Here is a 16,618-nt window from a genome sequence, read left to right on the forward strand (position 1 = left end):
TAAGTAGTATGTTTCTAGAAATCTGTCCATTTTTCCCAGATTTTCAAATTCGTTGGAGTACAGTTCTTAATAGTATTCTGATATTATCCTTTTTATTTCATTTGGTTCTGTTGTGATGTTGCCCAGTTTATTATTCATGTTATTTGTATTCTTTCCCTCTTTTCCTTGGTTAAATTTCCCAGTGGTTTGTCAATTTTATTAACCAACTTCCAGTCTTGTTGTATTTTTCTATTGGCTTTCTATTTTATTTTTCCTCAAATCTTTATTCCTTTCTTCTGGTGACTGTAGGCTTTTTTTGCTGCTCTTTTTCTAATTGTTGGGGATGTTGGGTTAAGGCATTGATTTTGGCTCTATCTTCTTTTTTGATGTGTGCATTTATTGCTGTAAATTTCCCTCTGATCACTGCTTTTGCTGTGTCTCAGATTTTGGTATGTTGTGTTTTCATTCTTGTTTGATTCAAGGAATTTTTTTCATTTTTTCTTTCTTATATTACACAATCATTTTCAGGGAGGGTGTTACTCAGTTTCCATGTGTTTGCCCTTTTTCTGTTCATCTTCCTATTGATTTCTAATTTTACAGCATTGTTATCTGAGAAAATGCTTTGGAGTGTTTGTGTTTTTAAATTAAGGTTTGCTTTGTGGCCTGACATATGGTGTATCCTGGAGAATGTTCCATGTGCACTGGAAAATGATGGATATTGTGCTGTTGTTGGATTGGTTCTTAGGCTTTCTTCATTTTGTTTTGATCTTTTTTCTGATTGATCCCTTTCCAAAGAAGTATTCAGGTATTAGTCTAAAATTTCACTAATTCTGTCTTCCATTCATTCAATTCTACTCCTTTATCCTTTCAATGTGTTACTTATTTCTGACAATTTAGTATAAATCTTCTGGATTTCTATCTGTAGATTTTGTATCCCTTCTCATTTTCCTTTTGTCATTTTGTTCTTGTTTTGTCTGTGTTTCCCTTGATCTGTCTCTCAATCCACTGAAGACACCTAAATTAATTCTTTTGAATTCCTATCAGGAAGTTCCAATGGTACTGCTTCTGCTGGATGTGGATCAGTATCTTGGTCCCTTGTTTCTCCTGCTTTATCTTGCTGCTTTGTGTGGTCTCTGAGACACTGTGACTTTGCTGTAATTACATTTTATTGGTGATTGCATGTTGGAGTGATTTGGCCAAGATTTTCATTTTCTTTGCTTTGGATGTATCTGAGTAAGCAGCATACTGAGCTCCTCTGTTCTCAAATTGGCAGCACTTATGCACTCAACACCCATCTACTGGTGGGTGTGATAGAGAATGAGTGCACACATCTGTGAGCTGTCTGTAAAGAGTAGTTAAGGGTTAGTCAAGCTCCTACTGGCAGTTCTGTATCATTGGCCTGCTGGTGCAGAAGAAGGTGGTGACCCTCACTCAGGTGGGGCTGTAGGAGGTGTGGGTGTGGTTGGGTCCTATGGGCACAGTTGCTGGCTGCCACTCAGACAAAAATAAAAAAAGACCATCAAAAAAGCAAAGACAAAAACACTGTGTACACCCACAGGAACAATCAACAAAAACAAAGAAAAGGAAAGGCAATAAATACCAAAATATGTAAAGAAATACTTTAAAAGGACAAAAAAAATAGAAATAAAATACCACAACCAAAACTCACTGCCATTCAGTTGGATCTAACTCAAAGTGAACCCTCCCCTCAGGCTTCTGAGGGGATATCACAATAGAAATTGATTGCCCACCTTCCTTTTGAGAGAGTAAGAGAATAATGAGGGGAAAGAGAATAATGAGGGGAAAAGTGGAAACCAGCAAAAGGGAAGAGAAAAAAAAAATCCAAACTAGAACCTGGGAAGGGGAAAAAATATTATAACGTAAGAACAAATGAGGGGGTGGCCAGGCCACCCAGGCTTTGTTCAAGCAGACAGACTGGGATGCAATTACTGCCATCCCAGAAGGTGGGTGGTGAGGGATGGCTGCACCGCTGTTCACCAAGAGAGTGTGGGTGTAAGAGTAACAATAATAGTGCACCTTTCCAGTGGTTAGCCTCTGGTATGTCCGTGTTGACCCTGGGCAAGCTGAGCCTATTCTTAGGTCTCTGGAATCTAAATGAGAATGCTGTTGCTTTAAATATCCAAAATGGCCATGCCCTTAGGACAGCCAGAGGTCCACAGCTCAGTTTGTCTCCTTTGCTGTTTCCTTTGTCAGTCATCAGCCACTACAGTCATCCATAGAGCCCTTGGCAAGCAGGACCAATTTCTAGGTGAATTCTCAGGTCCTAACAGCACTTGGAAATGTTCAGACTATCTGTGCTGTGAGCATAGTTGACACTTTGCAGCTCCATTTGTCTCCTTAGTCACTGTTTTCATTCAGGTTCTTCTACTAGCTGGTGTTTAACCCACTTCTGTATCCTTCCTTCCAAAGCACAGGGCTCCAGGATTATCTTGTCAATTGGTTTCTCTTTTCTTTGTTGAAGAGAGTCTGTGTAGCTTGTTTGCCTATTCTGCCATCTTACCGGAAGAATCCCCCTCACTTGTTATTTAAATGTAACCATAACAGAGAGGGCTTCAATAAATACCCTTGTGTGCTCTCCTTTATCTGGCTTTATATTTGTTTTGTGCAACTGGTGTTGGAACACTCTAGGTTATGCTAGCCTCCTAAAAGAAATGATAATGCCCTATTTTCCGTAGTTGTTTCTGCAGGAAGGCTTATTATACATTGCAATTATTTTGTCTTTTGTGTACCAAATGGGAGATGCTTTGTATAATTATGGGCTGTAGTACAACATGTACTTTGTTCTTTCTCAAATCCAGGAAGCTTAAAGCTAAAAGAAAATGGGCATTTGTTATCCTGTTTGTTTTACATGTAATTGGTTATTTTTCACTAAAGAATAATTCCAAGGACATTATTTTAGCATTACTGCATTTAAAGGCATTAAAAAAATAAAATTGAAACAATGATGCCACCTTTATTTAACACAGTTGAGCAGGGAACATAATGAAGTAATGACGTAAGCTATAAAATTTCAAGTAATAATCCCAAAGAAATCCTTAGTTTATGTGGTTTTACATATTAATTACTCTGGAAAGTTTCTGAACTCTGTTTAGAAGTAGATCTCCTTTCTTGATAGTTTCTTGGTACTGCCAGTTCTTGCTATCAGGTCTATAAATAAATTCAAGGAAAAAAAAAGAATGTATTATTTACCAGTCACATTACTCCATGCCAATAGTTGATGTAAAAGAAGGCACTAAAGAATGTCTTTTATTCTAAGCTGTGTAACAAATAATACACAAGATACAGAGTACCTGTTGGTTTCAACAATTTCATTCACTTTATCTATTTTGCAGTGTAGTCTCCCAGCAGCAATAAATCTGGAGAGTTCTCTGAGATTGGGGGGGATAAAAAAGAGTGTTAGTTCTGTAGCAATTCTCAGAAAGTCTGAGCTATTGAATATGTAGGAGTACAGATCATCCCTGGTATACTGCAGGATTTGACCCTGGAAGTTCACACAGGGAACACAGGAGTCAAATAGTGAAACCATGCATTTCAAATCTTCAAAGCTACTGAAGTACTCAGAGAAAACAAGATTTACTAGGGGAACAAAACCTGCTGACATAAGTTAACCTTTAAGGATCTTAACAGGGAACTTTGAAGGTCTCAGAATGCCTCAGAGTAAGAAGAAAAAATAATAAACTCTGGAATTAAGAAGCCAGAATAATATGCCCTGACATATTATAGCTTTGCAAAAATGTGTTAATCTGTCAACCACCATAGATACAAACAAAAACATTTGAGTATTTGTATGTACTTATAAACAAAACTTCAAAATCAAGTATCAGTTCGACATAAAATAAGTGGTGAAACTATCCATCAAAGACAGCAATTAGGCAACAAAAAGAAATGGTGTCCAAATGGAATAAAAAGTGAACCTTTCCTTTTTTCACAGATGACATGATCCTATCTAGAAGACTCCAGAGAACTGCTAGAGCATAACAAATGAATTCAGCAAAGTAGCAGAATACAAGGTCAGCAATGAGCAATCTGAAAAGGAAATTCCACTTACAATAGCTTCTAAAACAAAATACCTAGAAATAAATCTAAGCAAGGTAGTAAAAGACTTGTACATTGAAAACCATAAAATATTACTTAAATATTACTTTAAAAAGACCTAAGTAAATGAAAGGACATTCCATGCTTAAGGATCAGAAGATTTAATATTGTTAAGATAGAAAACAATGTAGGACTCATGTAATGTTTATAAAGGTACAGTAATGAAGAGAGTCTGGTATGAGTGACATAGCAACTAATGGTATAGAATTGAGAGTCCAGAAATAAATCTGTTAATCTAAGGTCAACTGATTTTTAAATATGGATACTAAATCTATCCAATGGTGGAAAGAAGAGTCACTTTAATAATGGTGCTGGAGATAACTGGGTTTCAACAAACAAAAGTATGAACCTGGGCCAATACCATAAACTAACACAAAATGGATCAACAACCTAAATTCAGGAACTAAAATCATGATTGTATTCAGTAACTAGTTTTTAACAACAGGTTCTTAGATATATATGGTACCAAAAGCAGTATAAGACAAATTCCTACAAGTACTTGCCAACAAACACATGAAAAGATGCTCAATGCCATCAGGGAAATGCAAATCCAAACCACAGTGAGCCACCAATTCATTCTAAGATGGTTATGATTTAAAAAATGGCAAATACAGATGCTGGTGAAAAAAGCCCTCACTCCTTAGTAGTGGAATTATAAAAATGGCACAACCACTGTGGAAAACAGTTTTGCAGTTCCTCAAGAAGTTAAATACAGCATTACCATATGATTCAGGATGTCCCCTCTTAGATTTATGCCTACCTGCAAGTACTGAAAGCAATAACACAACAGATAATTTTATACTAGTGTTCACTGCAGCAATATTTATAATAACCTAAATGTCTATTAACAGATGAATGGATAAACAAAATGAAGTAATGGAATATTACTCAGCCATAAAGAGAAATGATTGCCTGATACATGCTACAAAAATGATTGCCTGATACATGCTACAACATAGCATATTGAAAGCATTAGGTTGAGTGAAGTAAGTCACAAAAGAACAAATACTGTATAATGTCACCTATGTGAAATATCTAGACTAGGCAAGTGTATAGAAGCGAAGCCAAAGTTTCTTAGTGGTTACTGGGGGCAGAAGGGAGGGGAAAAAAGGAAGACTGTTTGCTTGGGGAACACTAAGGTTTGGTTAAGGGTGATAGCTGGCTAAGATGATGTATGTAATTAATGTCAATGAATTGTACGTGTAAAAGATGTTGAAATGGCAGATATTTTGTTACTTACATATTCACCACATAAATACAATGTTGGAAAATATAGGTGCGCAAGAAAGAAGTCATGCTGCTGAGAATTCTAATGTGTTGGTAATAAAACCAAACTCACTGCCATCAAGTCACATGCAACTCACAGCCACCCCTCCTTGGTTTCTGAGGCATGGCTAGTGGGTTTGAACCACCAACCTTCTGGTTAGCAGTCAAATGCCTTAAGTAACACTACACCTTATATTCTCTAAATATAATTAACTTAGTTGATACAATGCCCATTCCTTCTCTCAGCTAACAGAATAGCTTCTTATACAGTCTAAAAAGTATCAACACTGTTTCTAAACTTATGTTCATTTTCCAGGTACTTAGTAGCTGCACCACCAGACCTCAGCTGCAACTATTACTCTGGGAGAGAAGTACACAATGAAAATTACACAACCAGATTTAACCCTTATCACAGTTCTTCCCAAATATGCAGAAGAGGGTAAGAAAACCTTTTAAGAACGATCTCAGAACAAGATAAAAGATAAGTGCACCAAATGGGACTTAGACACAGACTCATACTAAAGAATGTCCTCTGCTGTGAAGAGAGGGGCAATGTACCAAATGTTGAATGACCAACGTGGTGGCACTGAGGAAGACATAGGAGGTACAAACAACAAAGATGAACCCCTGTGCACATACAGTACTGCGTTGTCAGTGAAGGCAAACATGGGTGGATAGATGGGTGGACAGGTTGAACTATTAGGTATGTCTATGCAGTGGGGAGTGTACCCAAGACCATGTATAGGGTTGGCAGACAATGCTTCTACAAGTGTATTTGTATGGTCTATAAGAATTCCAATTCCCAGGAGTACAGTAGAGCTGACAAGGGACAAGGTTGTGGTCACTGCTTGGTCACAGCCACCCAGTGACTCAGGTCACTGAGTAGTTGTAGTCGCAGGGGACATCAAGCTCAATTGGCATAACATACTGAACAAAACATTGTTCCACCTCCTACTTTGCCAAGTTCATAAGTATCTTCCCCATACATACCACAACCAGATAACCAGACAGTTAGTTCAACTAGACTACAGTTTCTCAAACATGCTCCCACTCAGTTGTGCTATTCCTTCCAAACACCTAAACGCTCCCAAGGAGCCATTTGTGCATGTGTCCATTTCTAGGACACTTAAAGACTAATCCATAATTATGCTACAAGCCAGAAGAAATCAAGAAATCAAACATCTATCATGGTTACTCATCACCCCGAACCCCTAGCCTCATGCACAGTAGCTAGGCAGTAAAATGATGATGTGTAGTTACTGAAGAGAATCTAAAAACAGATTTGAGAATCTAAAAACAGATTTGTTTGGGGGGTGGGGGTGGGACCAGGTTTCAAATTAAAAATCTACAAATAAAATACTGGAACACAGCATATGGGTGTGATTCAACAGCAGTAATGTTTAACAAATAATGGCCCCTTCCCTTTCTCCAGTTAATACCTTACCAACTTACCAAGGAGGAACTGTGTAGAATTACTGTTCCAACCTTCTGAATCTCCCCATTTTCACTGAAAAGCAATTTCCCCAAGAAGAATCCATGGAAATTCAAACTAAGTATCACAGCAATTTAAAACAAGGTCCTTCTAGGTTACTCAGTGTTACATCCTTTGCCTCTACAGCTGGTCTCAGAATATGAAGGAATTATTACCCGCAGTGTGCCAACTTGCCTGAAATATGGAAATGTCCTTCCATTTCCCCCAAATAGCAAAGGCTTTAACATCTCTACATCATAGTTAAGAAACTGATGTGGGACTGAACCTGACAAAGGCCACACAGCTACAGCAGAGCTGAAACAAAACCCAGGCCAACTCCTGTTTCCACAGTAAACACTCTTGACTACTAACTGAAAAGCACATTTATTACATCCCTCTTGTGCAAAGCCCACTGAACTTTTATTTCACAAACAATTATAATTTGGAAAAGAAACCAAACAAAACCAACCTAGAGTTGCCGGTCTTCTATTTTGCTAAGGATAGGTAACTATACATTATACTTAAGATCTGTGCATTTTATTAAATGTAAATTTTATGTTAAAAAAAACTACTGCTGTGTGTGCTGAGTGTTTAGGAATGACATATACTGATGCTTGAACCTTATTCTGCAGTGTGTTGTAAAAATAAGATGGACAGATATGTGCTAAATGCAAATAAAACTAAATGTTAATTACAGAATAAAGGATATATGGGAGAGGTCACCATATGATCATTTCTGCTGATCATTTCTGCACGTCAGAAATTTTGCACAATAAAATGTTGGAAAAAACAAAACCACTAAAAAGAGGATGGTCTTACTTAAATGTAGCTTTATGTGAAATTCCTTTATTTTCTTTTCTCATTGTGGACCACTATGTTTGGAAACCACTGATCTAGATACCACATAAAAACAAAAAACTAAAGCCACTATCATAGAGTTGATTATGACTCCAATCATCCATCACCTATTTTATAGGTCTACTTCTTCCTAACTATTCCCACCAAGTCACCATACATCTCCACGAGCTAATGAAGTCCAACTGGTCACCCCAAACCCTCGCTCTCTATAAAAACACAGCCATAAACTATGTCACCCCATGCTCAAAATCTTCCAGTGGTGTCCCACTGCACTTAACCTAAGCTGCATGCCACGGCCAACAGGCCCCTCCACAAACATGCCCCTGCCCAATCCTCCAACAATCCCGTTTCTCCCCTCACTCACTAAGCTACAGCATAATGGCCATCCTTCTGTGCCTGCAACACCCAAGCTTATTCTTACCTCAAAGCTTTTGTATTGGTCATGCCCTTTCTGTCTCTAGAAAACTTCATATAGTGGTCTCTTATTTCAGCTCTCCAAGCATGTCACCTCCTCAGACATGCCAATATCTAAAGCAGTGTCTCCATGGCACAGCTATCTCCACAGTTATTTCTATCTAAAATTTTTTTTTTCCTTAAACGTTATCATAGGACGAAAGTTCACAAAAACAGGGACTTGAAACAAGGTCACATGTAATCTAATAGCTCAGTAAGTATTTGCTGAATCAGTGATTTAAGTGCTAAAAGTGCCACAGTGACAACCAATTTGGTTGGACTTGCAGCAGCAACCAAAACACTGGATGGAACTATCAGCAGAAATATGATCTAATGTTAAACATAAGATAAAGTCTGAGAGTCAATAATGTAGTAGCAACATGGTCCGGTAAAGAAGGAGCAAGAGACTACTTTGGAGAACAACTAGTTGAATGACCTGAAACAAATCACTTAACCTCTCTACAACTCAATTTTCCTACCTGTCCACGAAGGCAGCAGATTGTAAGGAAGGCAAAAATGATAGATGATATTAGAGAAAAATCCTTTTTTTCCTCTTAAAATTGAGGGAAGCAATGCAAAATGGAGAAAATATGCAAAGTTCACCCATTATCTAAAAGATAACGTTAAAAACATTAAATTAACACAGTATTACATAGACTTACTGATCAATGAATTCCACACCAACACCAAATGCTTCTGCCATGTATCCAAGGGTTAGTGACCGATACGATTCCAACAACTGGCTGTATGCATGAATTCTCATTTCTCTTACATAGTATCGATAATGAGGAGCAAATAGCCAGTCCTTTTTCATTTCTTGTTCCACAACAGCTACAATGAAAAAGGTAAGAACTTTAAGAATCTCCCTTTCTGGTAAGAGATTACAAAGCAATTGTAGTTAAGTCCAATACAGCAAGTGAAACAAGTGAAGAAATTCTCCCTGCCTTCTAATGTCATCCCTTAGTGAAGGAGCCGGCAGCAGGGTTTGTAAAGGAGAGGCCAGTGGGCTAACTTCCCACTTAGGCAGCACTCAGCTATCTGACATCACCAGTCGAACAAAGCCCAGCTTCTAAAGGAATTTGTTTACAGATGACAAAGTTTATGTACTAATATTTTAATCACAAAGAACTTCATATGCCCTTAAGTATAATTCATCTTATTTAAAAATAATAATAACAGAAACCAGAAGGTAAAGTAATAAATGGCAGACTTACACAGACCAACAGAAGTACGAATCACACATTTTCAAAAAGGAGTAAGACTTGGAAGCAATAAAAGGAAAGACTAGTAAGTTCTATTGTAACAAATTTAAATAGTCTAAATAACAAAATAAGCAAAGCTCAAGGATAAATTATAATGCAGAGAAGATATTTTAATACAGTTAATAGCACTGTTCTAGAACTCTTACAGATCATTAAGATGAATACAATGATCAAATGTATGTAGGCTATTAGTAAGCAATTCACACAAGTACAAATAATTTGAGTAACTACTGTATATCACTGCTCTAGATAGATAGTGAGGAGATGGCAGTAAACAAAAAGATGCTTGCTGCCACAGAAACGACATTTTGAAGTAGCAGAAATAGATGACAAAATTCCACAGAATGACAAGTTCTGTGAAGAAAATAAAAGCGATACGGTGGAGTGGCTAGGAGGTCCTTCAATGGGCTGGAGTACACAGGGAAGACCTCTCTGAGGAGCTAGCCAACCAGACAGCAGGAGGCATGCAACAATGGAATGATAAAGGAAGAGCATGGCTAAGCACAGGAATAGAGAAGAGAGAGATTCAGAACACAGCTGGAGCAGCTTCAAGGATATGCAAGGGAAATGAGAAAAAAGAATCAACACTATGTTTTTGGCTCAAACAAGATGAAGACTTCCGTCCCTGGAGAAGCAGCGTAACTTTGTTGTTGTTTTGGAGCTTTTTACCAGAAGCCAATATTCAAGAATTGTGTTCTGGCAGTGTTCAAATTGATTCACCTACTAGACACCCAAGTGAAGGTATCAAGAAGGCACTTAAGCAGGTATGCTGCTTACTGACAAGTTTGAGACCAGAGACATGAATCAGTTGTTTTCAGATCAATGCCATTCACATGAGTGTAATGAGAAAATAAAGACAGAAGAGCAAAGGCAATGATCCAGCCTGAGGCAGTCACTGAGAGATCTAACAAAGGATGAGGAGATACACAGAAAACAGTGTGTTACTGTGCAATCAAAAGAACAAAGTTGTGGCCAGAAGCAAAGTTGGTCAATGTGAAAGTAGGTAAGAAAGAGTAAGGAAACACATAATTTACCAACATGGAGATCAATGGCCATTAAACATCAGATTATGCTCATTTTCACTAGCAATAAACTTATCATGGCACATCCAATATACTAAAATACTAGGAAGCCCTCAAAAAGGGTAACAAGAAGCTCCAAGGAACTCCACCTGTCCAATTTACCACTAAATACTCAGTGTCTAGTACACGGTAACCACTTAAAAATACTGACTCAGTGACCAGCTATTTGTGTAGTGATACAGAAAGATATTTACACTGTATCTTCAAGAGCAAAGGCTACTTAGGAAACAGCATGAAAATGCATCCACTACGTATGTTTAAAGGTGTCATACACCTGGCAAGCAGGAATTAGAAGGAAGACTTTTTCTTATTATTATTTACTTTGTACTATTTGAAACTGTTCCATGAGCACATGTAACCTTAGTGTGTTTTGTGTGCGTCTGTTTTAGTGGCACAATACCTAAGCATCTGATTGCTAACCAGAAGGTTGGAAGTTCAAACCCAATAGCCATTCCATGGAAGAAGACTGGGCAATTTACTTCCATAAAGATTTACCACCTTAGAAACCCAAAGCGTATCGCTCTGAGTTGGAATCAACTTGATGGCAGTGAGTTTGTTTTTGTATATAAAATGAATAAAATGGTTGAACGGATCTATACTCAAATCTATATATTGTTATCTCTGGGATAATTGTGTGCATGAGAGTCTTTGTGAGCACTTCTTTTTCTGGGGGGGGAGGGGGGCAAGGGGCACAAATGTGAGAGAGTGCTTTTCACTTTCTCAATTTTTTATTTTTAAAAAACAATCAGGCATTACCTAGAGAAGTAATTTCAATTAATTACCTAGAGAAGTTTTTTCAATTAAAATATTTTAAAACCCATTCCAAAACCAAACCAAGCTCACTGCTATGCAGTCAATTCCAACTCATAGCAAACCCTCCTTGGGTTTCCAAGGCTGTATCATTATGGAAGTAGACTGTCCAATCTTTCCTCCAAGGAGTGGCTGGTGGGTTTGAACCACCAGCCTCTGGTTAGCAGACAGATGCCTTAAGCACTACGCTACAAAAGTACCCATTAGTTTATGAATATTTGAAAGAAAAAAAATCCTACGAATTACAAAACCCAGTAAGACTTACATGTCTCATTGTAGTGTAGTAGAAAATGATACATATAATGATGACCCTAAGTCACCTCCTTTAGCAAACGGCCAGATAGGAAATATTTTTAGGTTTTGCAAATGTCACAGATGATTGATCTGTGTTCTTTGTTTTTTTAAGTTGATAACCATTTAAAAATATAAATAATCCTGAGCTCCAAAACCATACAAAAAAACAAGCTGGTTTACTGACTGCTCTCTAAACAAAATAGGCCAAAAAGCTCAACCATAATAATTAAAGGCCTGCGGCTATCTTAAAAAAAAAAAAAACTTTCAGATATGTGAGAAATCATCTTAGGTTATCTATATACAAACCTGATCAAGAGTTAAGATAAAAGACTATACTCACTGCCATCGAGTCAGACCCAAGTCATAGCGACCCCTCCTTGGGTTGCCGAGGCAGTATCACTACGGAAGCAAGATTACCCAACTTTCCTTCCGAGGAGTGGCTGGTGGGTTTGAACCGCCAGGCTTCTGGTTACCAGTCAAATGCCTTAGGCACTATAAGATAAGCAATTCTATTCTTACCTAAGGACTGAAAGAAAACTGAGTAACGACATTCATAGAGTGAAAACAGATACTGCCGAACTGCTGGAAGGCTGTGTAACACTTCAAGAATCTCTGCCCCTTTAATAACCTAGAAATTAAAAAGATAAAAAAATTTTATGCTGTGCTATCGTGTATTTAAAGTAGAACTGCATGGGGTCACCTTAAGTATGAATATTAAAGGTTCAGTCTTTACCTTTTCCCTGAGATCTGGTCTTTCTAAGGCAATCATGCTGACATAGACTGTGTAAGTCACAAAGGTCTTATAATCCATAAGTTCATATGATGTAAATGTTGAAACAGTGTCAAGAAAGAGTTCAGCTGCCTGTTTGAAATCACGAATAGCCACACAATAAAGACCTTGATAAACTTTTAGGCGGTTTCTCCTGTCCCAATCTCCTCCTTCCTCTATTAAGCTATAAAATCAAAAACAGTTAAGATTGTAATTTAGAAATGGACAGCACTACTTTTTAAAAGTTTTGTTAGTTTCAAAGAGTCAACAACTTTTAACAACCTGCACCAAAAGGAAATACTTTACTAAATATTTATATATTCTTAAAAAGATTTTGCTAAATACATAAACAAAACAAGCAAATTTCTTATATGAATCTCTTATTTAAAGCACCATAACCTAGAGGGAACATATCTTCATTAAAAAGTACCTTTTAGCCTTTTCTGTGTTTCGTGTGATGAGATCATTATCCATGTAAAATAAGCCAATCCTGAGGAGATAGAAGACAATATCCAGTCGGTGACCCAGGGCCACAGTTTTGTCATATGTCTTGCGAAAGGCCGTCAGAGCTCCTTCCTATCAAGAGAACCAAGGAAACAGCTGAAAAAAAGACTTAAGCACTAAAGCATAACAGCTGCCTGCAATTCTCTTCAAAAAGTGGTGAGGGAATGGGCAGGAGCAGAGATTAAACAAGGAGGCCATGAAGTGATTAAATGTTGATGGGTGATAAACACATAGAAGTTCATTATACTACTTTCTACTTACATACATTAAAAAAGAAAAAGAAAAAAAAAAAAACCCAAACCCACTGCCATGGAGTTGATTCCTACTCATAGCGACCCTCATTGGGTTTCCAAAGCTGTAAACTTTTACAGAAGGAGATTGCCTCATCTTCCTTCCATGGAGCAGCTGCTTAGCTTTCTGGTTAGCAGCCTTACCCACTGCGCCACCAGAAGCTCCACCCACTCATATATAGAAAAGTATAAAAATTATACCACTATTTAAATACTAGATTGTGTTCTATTACTGACAACTATTAGAACACAATCAAGCACTTAAATATACAATTGTATCTCAGAGCCCTGTCAAATAAAATACTTTTATTGCTTAGTTAAAGACAAGAGCATGAAGAAAATCATTTGTTTATACTTGGTACTTCTTAGTATGTGTCTGGCTTTATTTTAGGTAACTATTACTTATGTCTCATAAGTTTATCAAAGTGACTAGGTAAGACAGCAATAAGCACACCTGGCACTCAGATCTTGATTTCTAAAGGAACCAGGGCTTCTAGGAAAAATATATAATTCCAGGTTTGCAGAGCAAAAATAGCAGTTATATCTCCAACATCTTGTCAGAAAATAAGGAATACTACAGAGATCACATCAAAATGACAAAGGAACTGTCTCAAAGGAGCTACTTGGAGCTTCTTGTGTGCAGCACAGTGAACAGCATAAAGAATAATGACTATTAACTATGTTGTTTTGTTTCTTGTAAAAGAACATAACTTGTGAAACTAATAGTAATTTTTAAATGCACCAGAACCACTGCTTCCCAATCAAAATATATTGAGGAAAGTGAACTAATGGTGATGATCCCAATTTTGGAAAAACAGAAAACATCTCTGCATATGCACTCAGGCTGTTATTGGCATGGACAGACATGGGGAAGAATACATGCCTTTTATATTGACTCACTAGGTCAGGTAAGTATGTTACCTTTGTATTTTTCAAAAGGAAATTTATTTTTAATCAAAGATAAGGTGAGATTTCATTACTCTAGAATGGTCTCCAAGTATGGTCTACATTAACTACAGAAAAGGGAAACCATCCCCACTGACCTTATCACCGATGCGGCAGAGGTACTCAGCCTTTGCCATCATTGCATCTCGGATTTCGCTCTCTCCCAGATTCTTTTCTGCATCTTCCAGCTCCTCATCCAAACGTTTCAACTCGTCTTCATTTGCTTTCTTCATTTTATTGAGCAGGTCCATGTCCATCTGCCAATCAAGGGATTTACACAAGGCTTCGTAATAAGGAGCCATGTCTGAAAGCAAGAAAAAGGGACACCACTCAAGAGTGGGGCCACTTGTCCTCTAAAGTCAGTGTCCACCCGCCTCTTCCCCCCCCAAACACAGATCATCCATCAGCCTCCTACCCACCACCAAGAAGGAATGGGAGAGAGCTTAGTACACGGCTTAACAGAGTAGGCAGTTCCTAAATGTTTTCTGGTGCAAAGTTTACATCAGGAACAATCCTGGCACTATCAACCTCTACTACAACTAAGGCTGGAGGAGGACAATCCTCGGTTTGCCTCTGAACAGCTTCTGTTCGAGTGTCTTCAGGCAATGAAAAGGGAACGAGGCTAAACGGGATAAGCCTATATATACATACATACACACACACGTTCTAATATACATACATTTTTGCTATTCACTGCTGGTTAGGGCTTAAGGAACCGATCCAAACTGCCCCTTCACACGGAAAGCGAACTCTTCTAAATAGGAATGCCCCCAGCCCGGGACATCTTGGACAGCAATAGCCAATGAACTTCTACTATACGCCTACCAGGGCCTAAATATCAAGATATCCCCCTGCACTTTCCTCAAAGGGGAAAGACCACAGAGAAACGGCTCCCCCCACCACCACCACCCATATAGCAATATCGAAGTCCCCTCGGGCACCCTCAACAAAAGGGAAGACGCCGAGCGGCTTAGAAGTCAGGCCTGGTCTCGGGGGCCCCGGGGTCTGCAGCCCGGTCAGTGAAATTCCCCGCAGGCTCCAGAGCGCGGAGCCGGCCTATAGGCCAATGACTCGGCGCTAGCGCGGGCCTCACTATTGTCGCGGACAGCCGCCATCAACTCGTCGCGCACGGCCGCGTCCCCACGGTGCTCGGGTAAGCTGAGCAGGAAGCGCAGCTGTGCGATGCGCAGGTCAGGGTTCTTGGGAAGACCCTCTTCCTCCAGATTCTCCAGCGGCATAGTGGCAACTGATGATGGTAGACTGCGACTCCGGAGAACTGTGACGGGAACAGCAGCAACGGAAGCGGGAGGAGCCGAAAAGCGGGCCCGGAGGCCTCCGAACTGGCTTCCGGTCTAGGCTCCGCCCACGTCGACAGCGTCGTCTCCTGGCCACCGCATGAATCATCACATCCGGCCTGAGCGCCGGCACCCCCGTGCGGCCGCCAGAGGTTTTCACTCGCTGGAGGCTGAGCTCCCGTGGATAACGACTCTCATCGCTCTGCAGAACAGAATATAACGGCCCCACAGATTTTCCAAGGCTGTAATCTCTAAGGAAGCCAGCTACCACATCTTTCTCTCTGAGAGCAGTTGGTGAGTTTAAACTGCTGACCTTTTGGTTAGAAGCAGCGTGCTAGAACCATTGAGCCACCAGGCCGCCCTGCAGCTTCCCCACAATGGAGTCTAACTCCAAAGATAAGAGTTTGTGAACATCTTCCTGTCTTGCTTTTAGCTATTTTTTCATTCCGTTTTTCATTTCATAGAAGGTAGCAATATTTTGAAAATTTTAAAAATATAATAATAAATACAACCATCCTGTCTGGCCGAGTTCTTACTCTTTACCCTTTAGTTTCATATGCATCATCTGAGTTTAATCCTCTTAATACTATGAGATGGGAGCTCTGGTAGCATAGTGGCTACAGCACTTGACTGCTAACAAGAAGGCTGGCGATTCAAATCCACCAGCCACTCCTCGGAAGGAGGATGGGGCAATCTACTTCCGTAGTGATACTGCCTCGGAAACCCAAGGAGGGCTCGCTATGAGTCGGGTCCGACGCGATGGCAAACAACAATAATACTATGAGATAGCACTATTAGCCTTACTTTTGAGATAAGAACACTGAGGCAAAAAAGGGTTAGGGAACATGACCTGTCAAGGTCTTTTAGCACCTATGTAGCAGTGCCTAAACTCTTACCTGCAACTCTAAAATCCATTATTCTTTCCCTTATTCTAAGAAGAAAATGTACTCAGAATTCCATAGTAGTAAATACAACAGCATGATCGTTTCATTTATTTCACATGCACAATTTAAATCCTTACATGGCCGCATTTTTTTTTTTTTATAAACCATTCCTTGACTTTTTTTTTTTATTAATTGTGATTTGGGTGAAGATTACAGGGAAAATTCACTTTCCATACAGCAGTTTACATATACTTTGTCTCATGTCATTGACCACAGTTTACCACAATGCAACAGCTCCCCTCCCACTTCCTCCCCATAGTTACCTCTTCCCAGTGTCCAT

The 16,618-nt window shown here is 39.0% G+C and overlaps 1 protein-coding gene across 1 annotated transcript; it reads right to left on the reverse strand.

Moving 5' to 3' along the window:
• Nucleotides 1–3,050: 3,050 nt before the first annotated feature.
• Nucleotides 3,051–15,337, reverse strand: PSMD6 (proteasome 26S subunit, non-ATPase 6). Its single transcript, XM_007948078.2, has 8 exons — nt 15,193–15,337; nt 14,198–14,403; nt 12,791–12,936; nt 12,325–12,544; nt 12,111–12,219; nt 8,806–8,974; nt 3,291–3,368; nt 3,051–3,147 (listed from the first exon to the last, which is right to left on the reverse strand). Exons 1-8 carry the CDS (start codon nt 15,335–15,337, stop codon nt 3,051–3,053), a joined length of 1,170 nt encoding a protein of 389 aa, XP_007946269.1.
• Nucleotides 15,338–16,618: the final 1,281 nt, after the last annotated feature.

Source organism: Orycteropus afer, unplaced genomic scaffold (assembly GCF_000298275.1).
Source record: "Orycteropus afer afer isolate SDZICR_OR568_19922 unplaced genomic scaffold, OryAfe1.0 scaffold00201, whole genome shotgun sequence".
NCBI lineage: Eukaryota > Metazoa > Chordata > Mammalia > Tubulidentata > Orycteropodidae > Orycteropus > Orycteropus afer.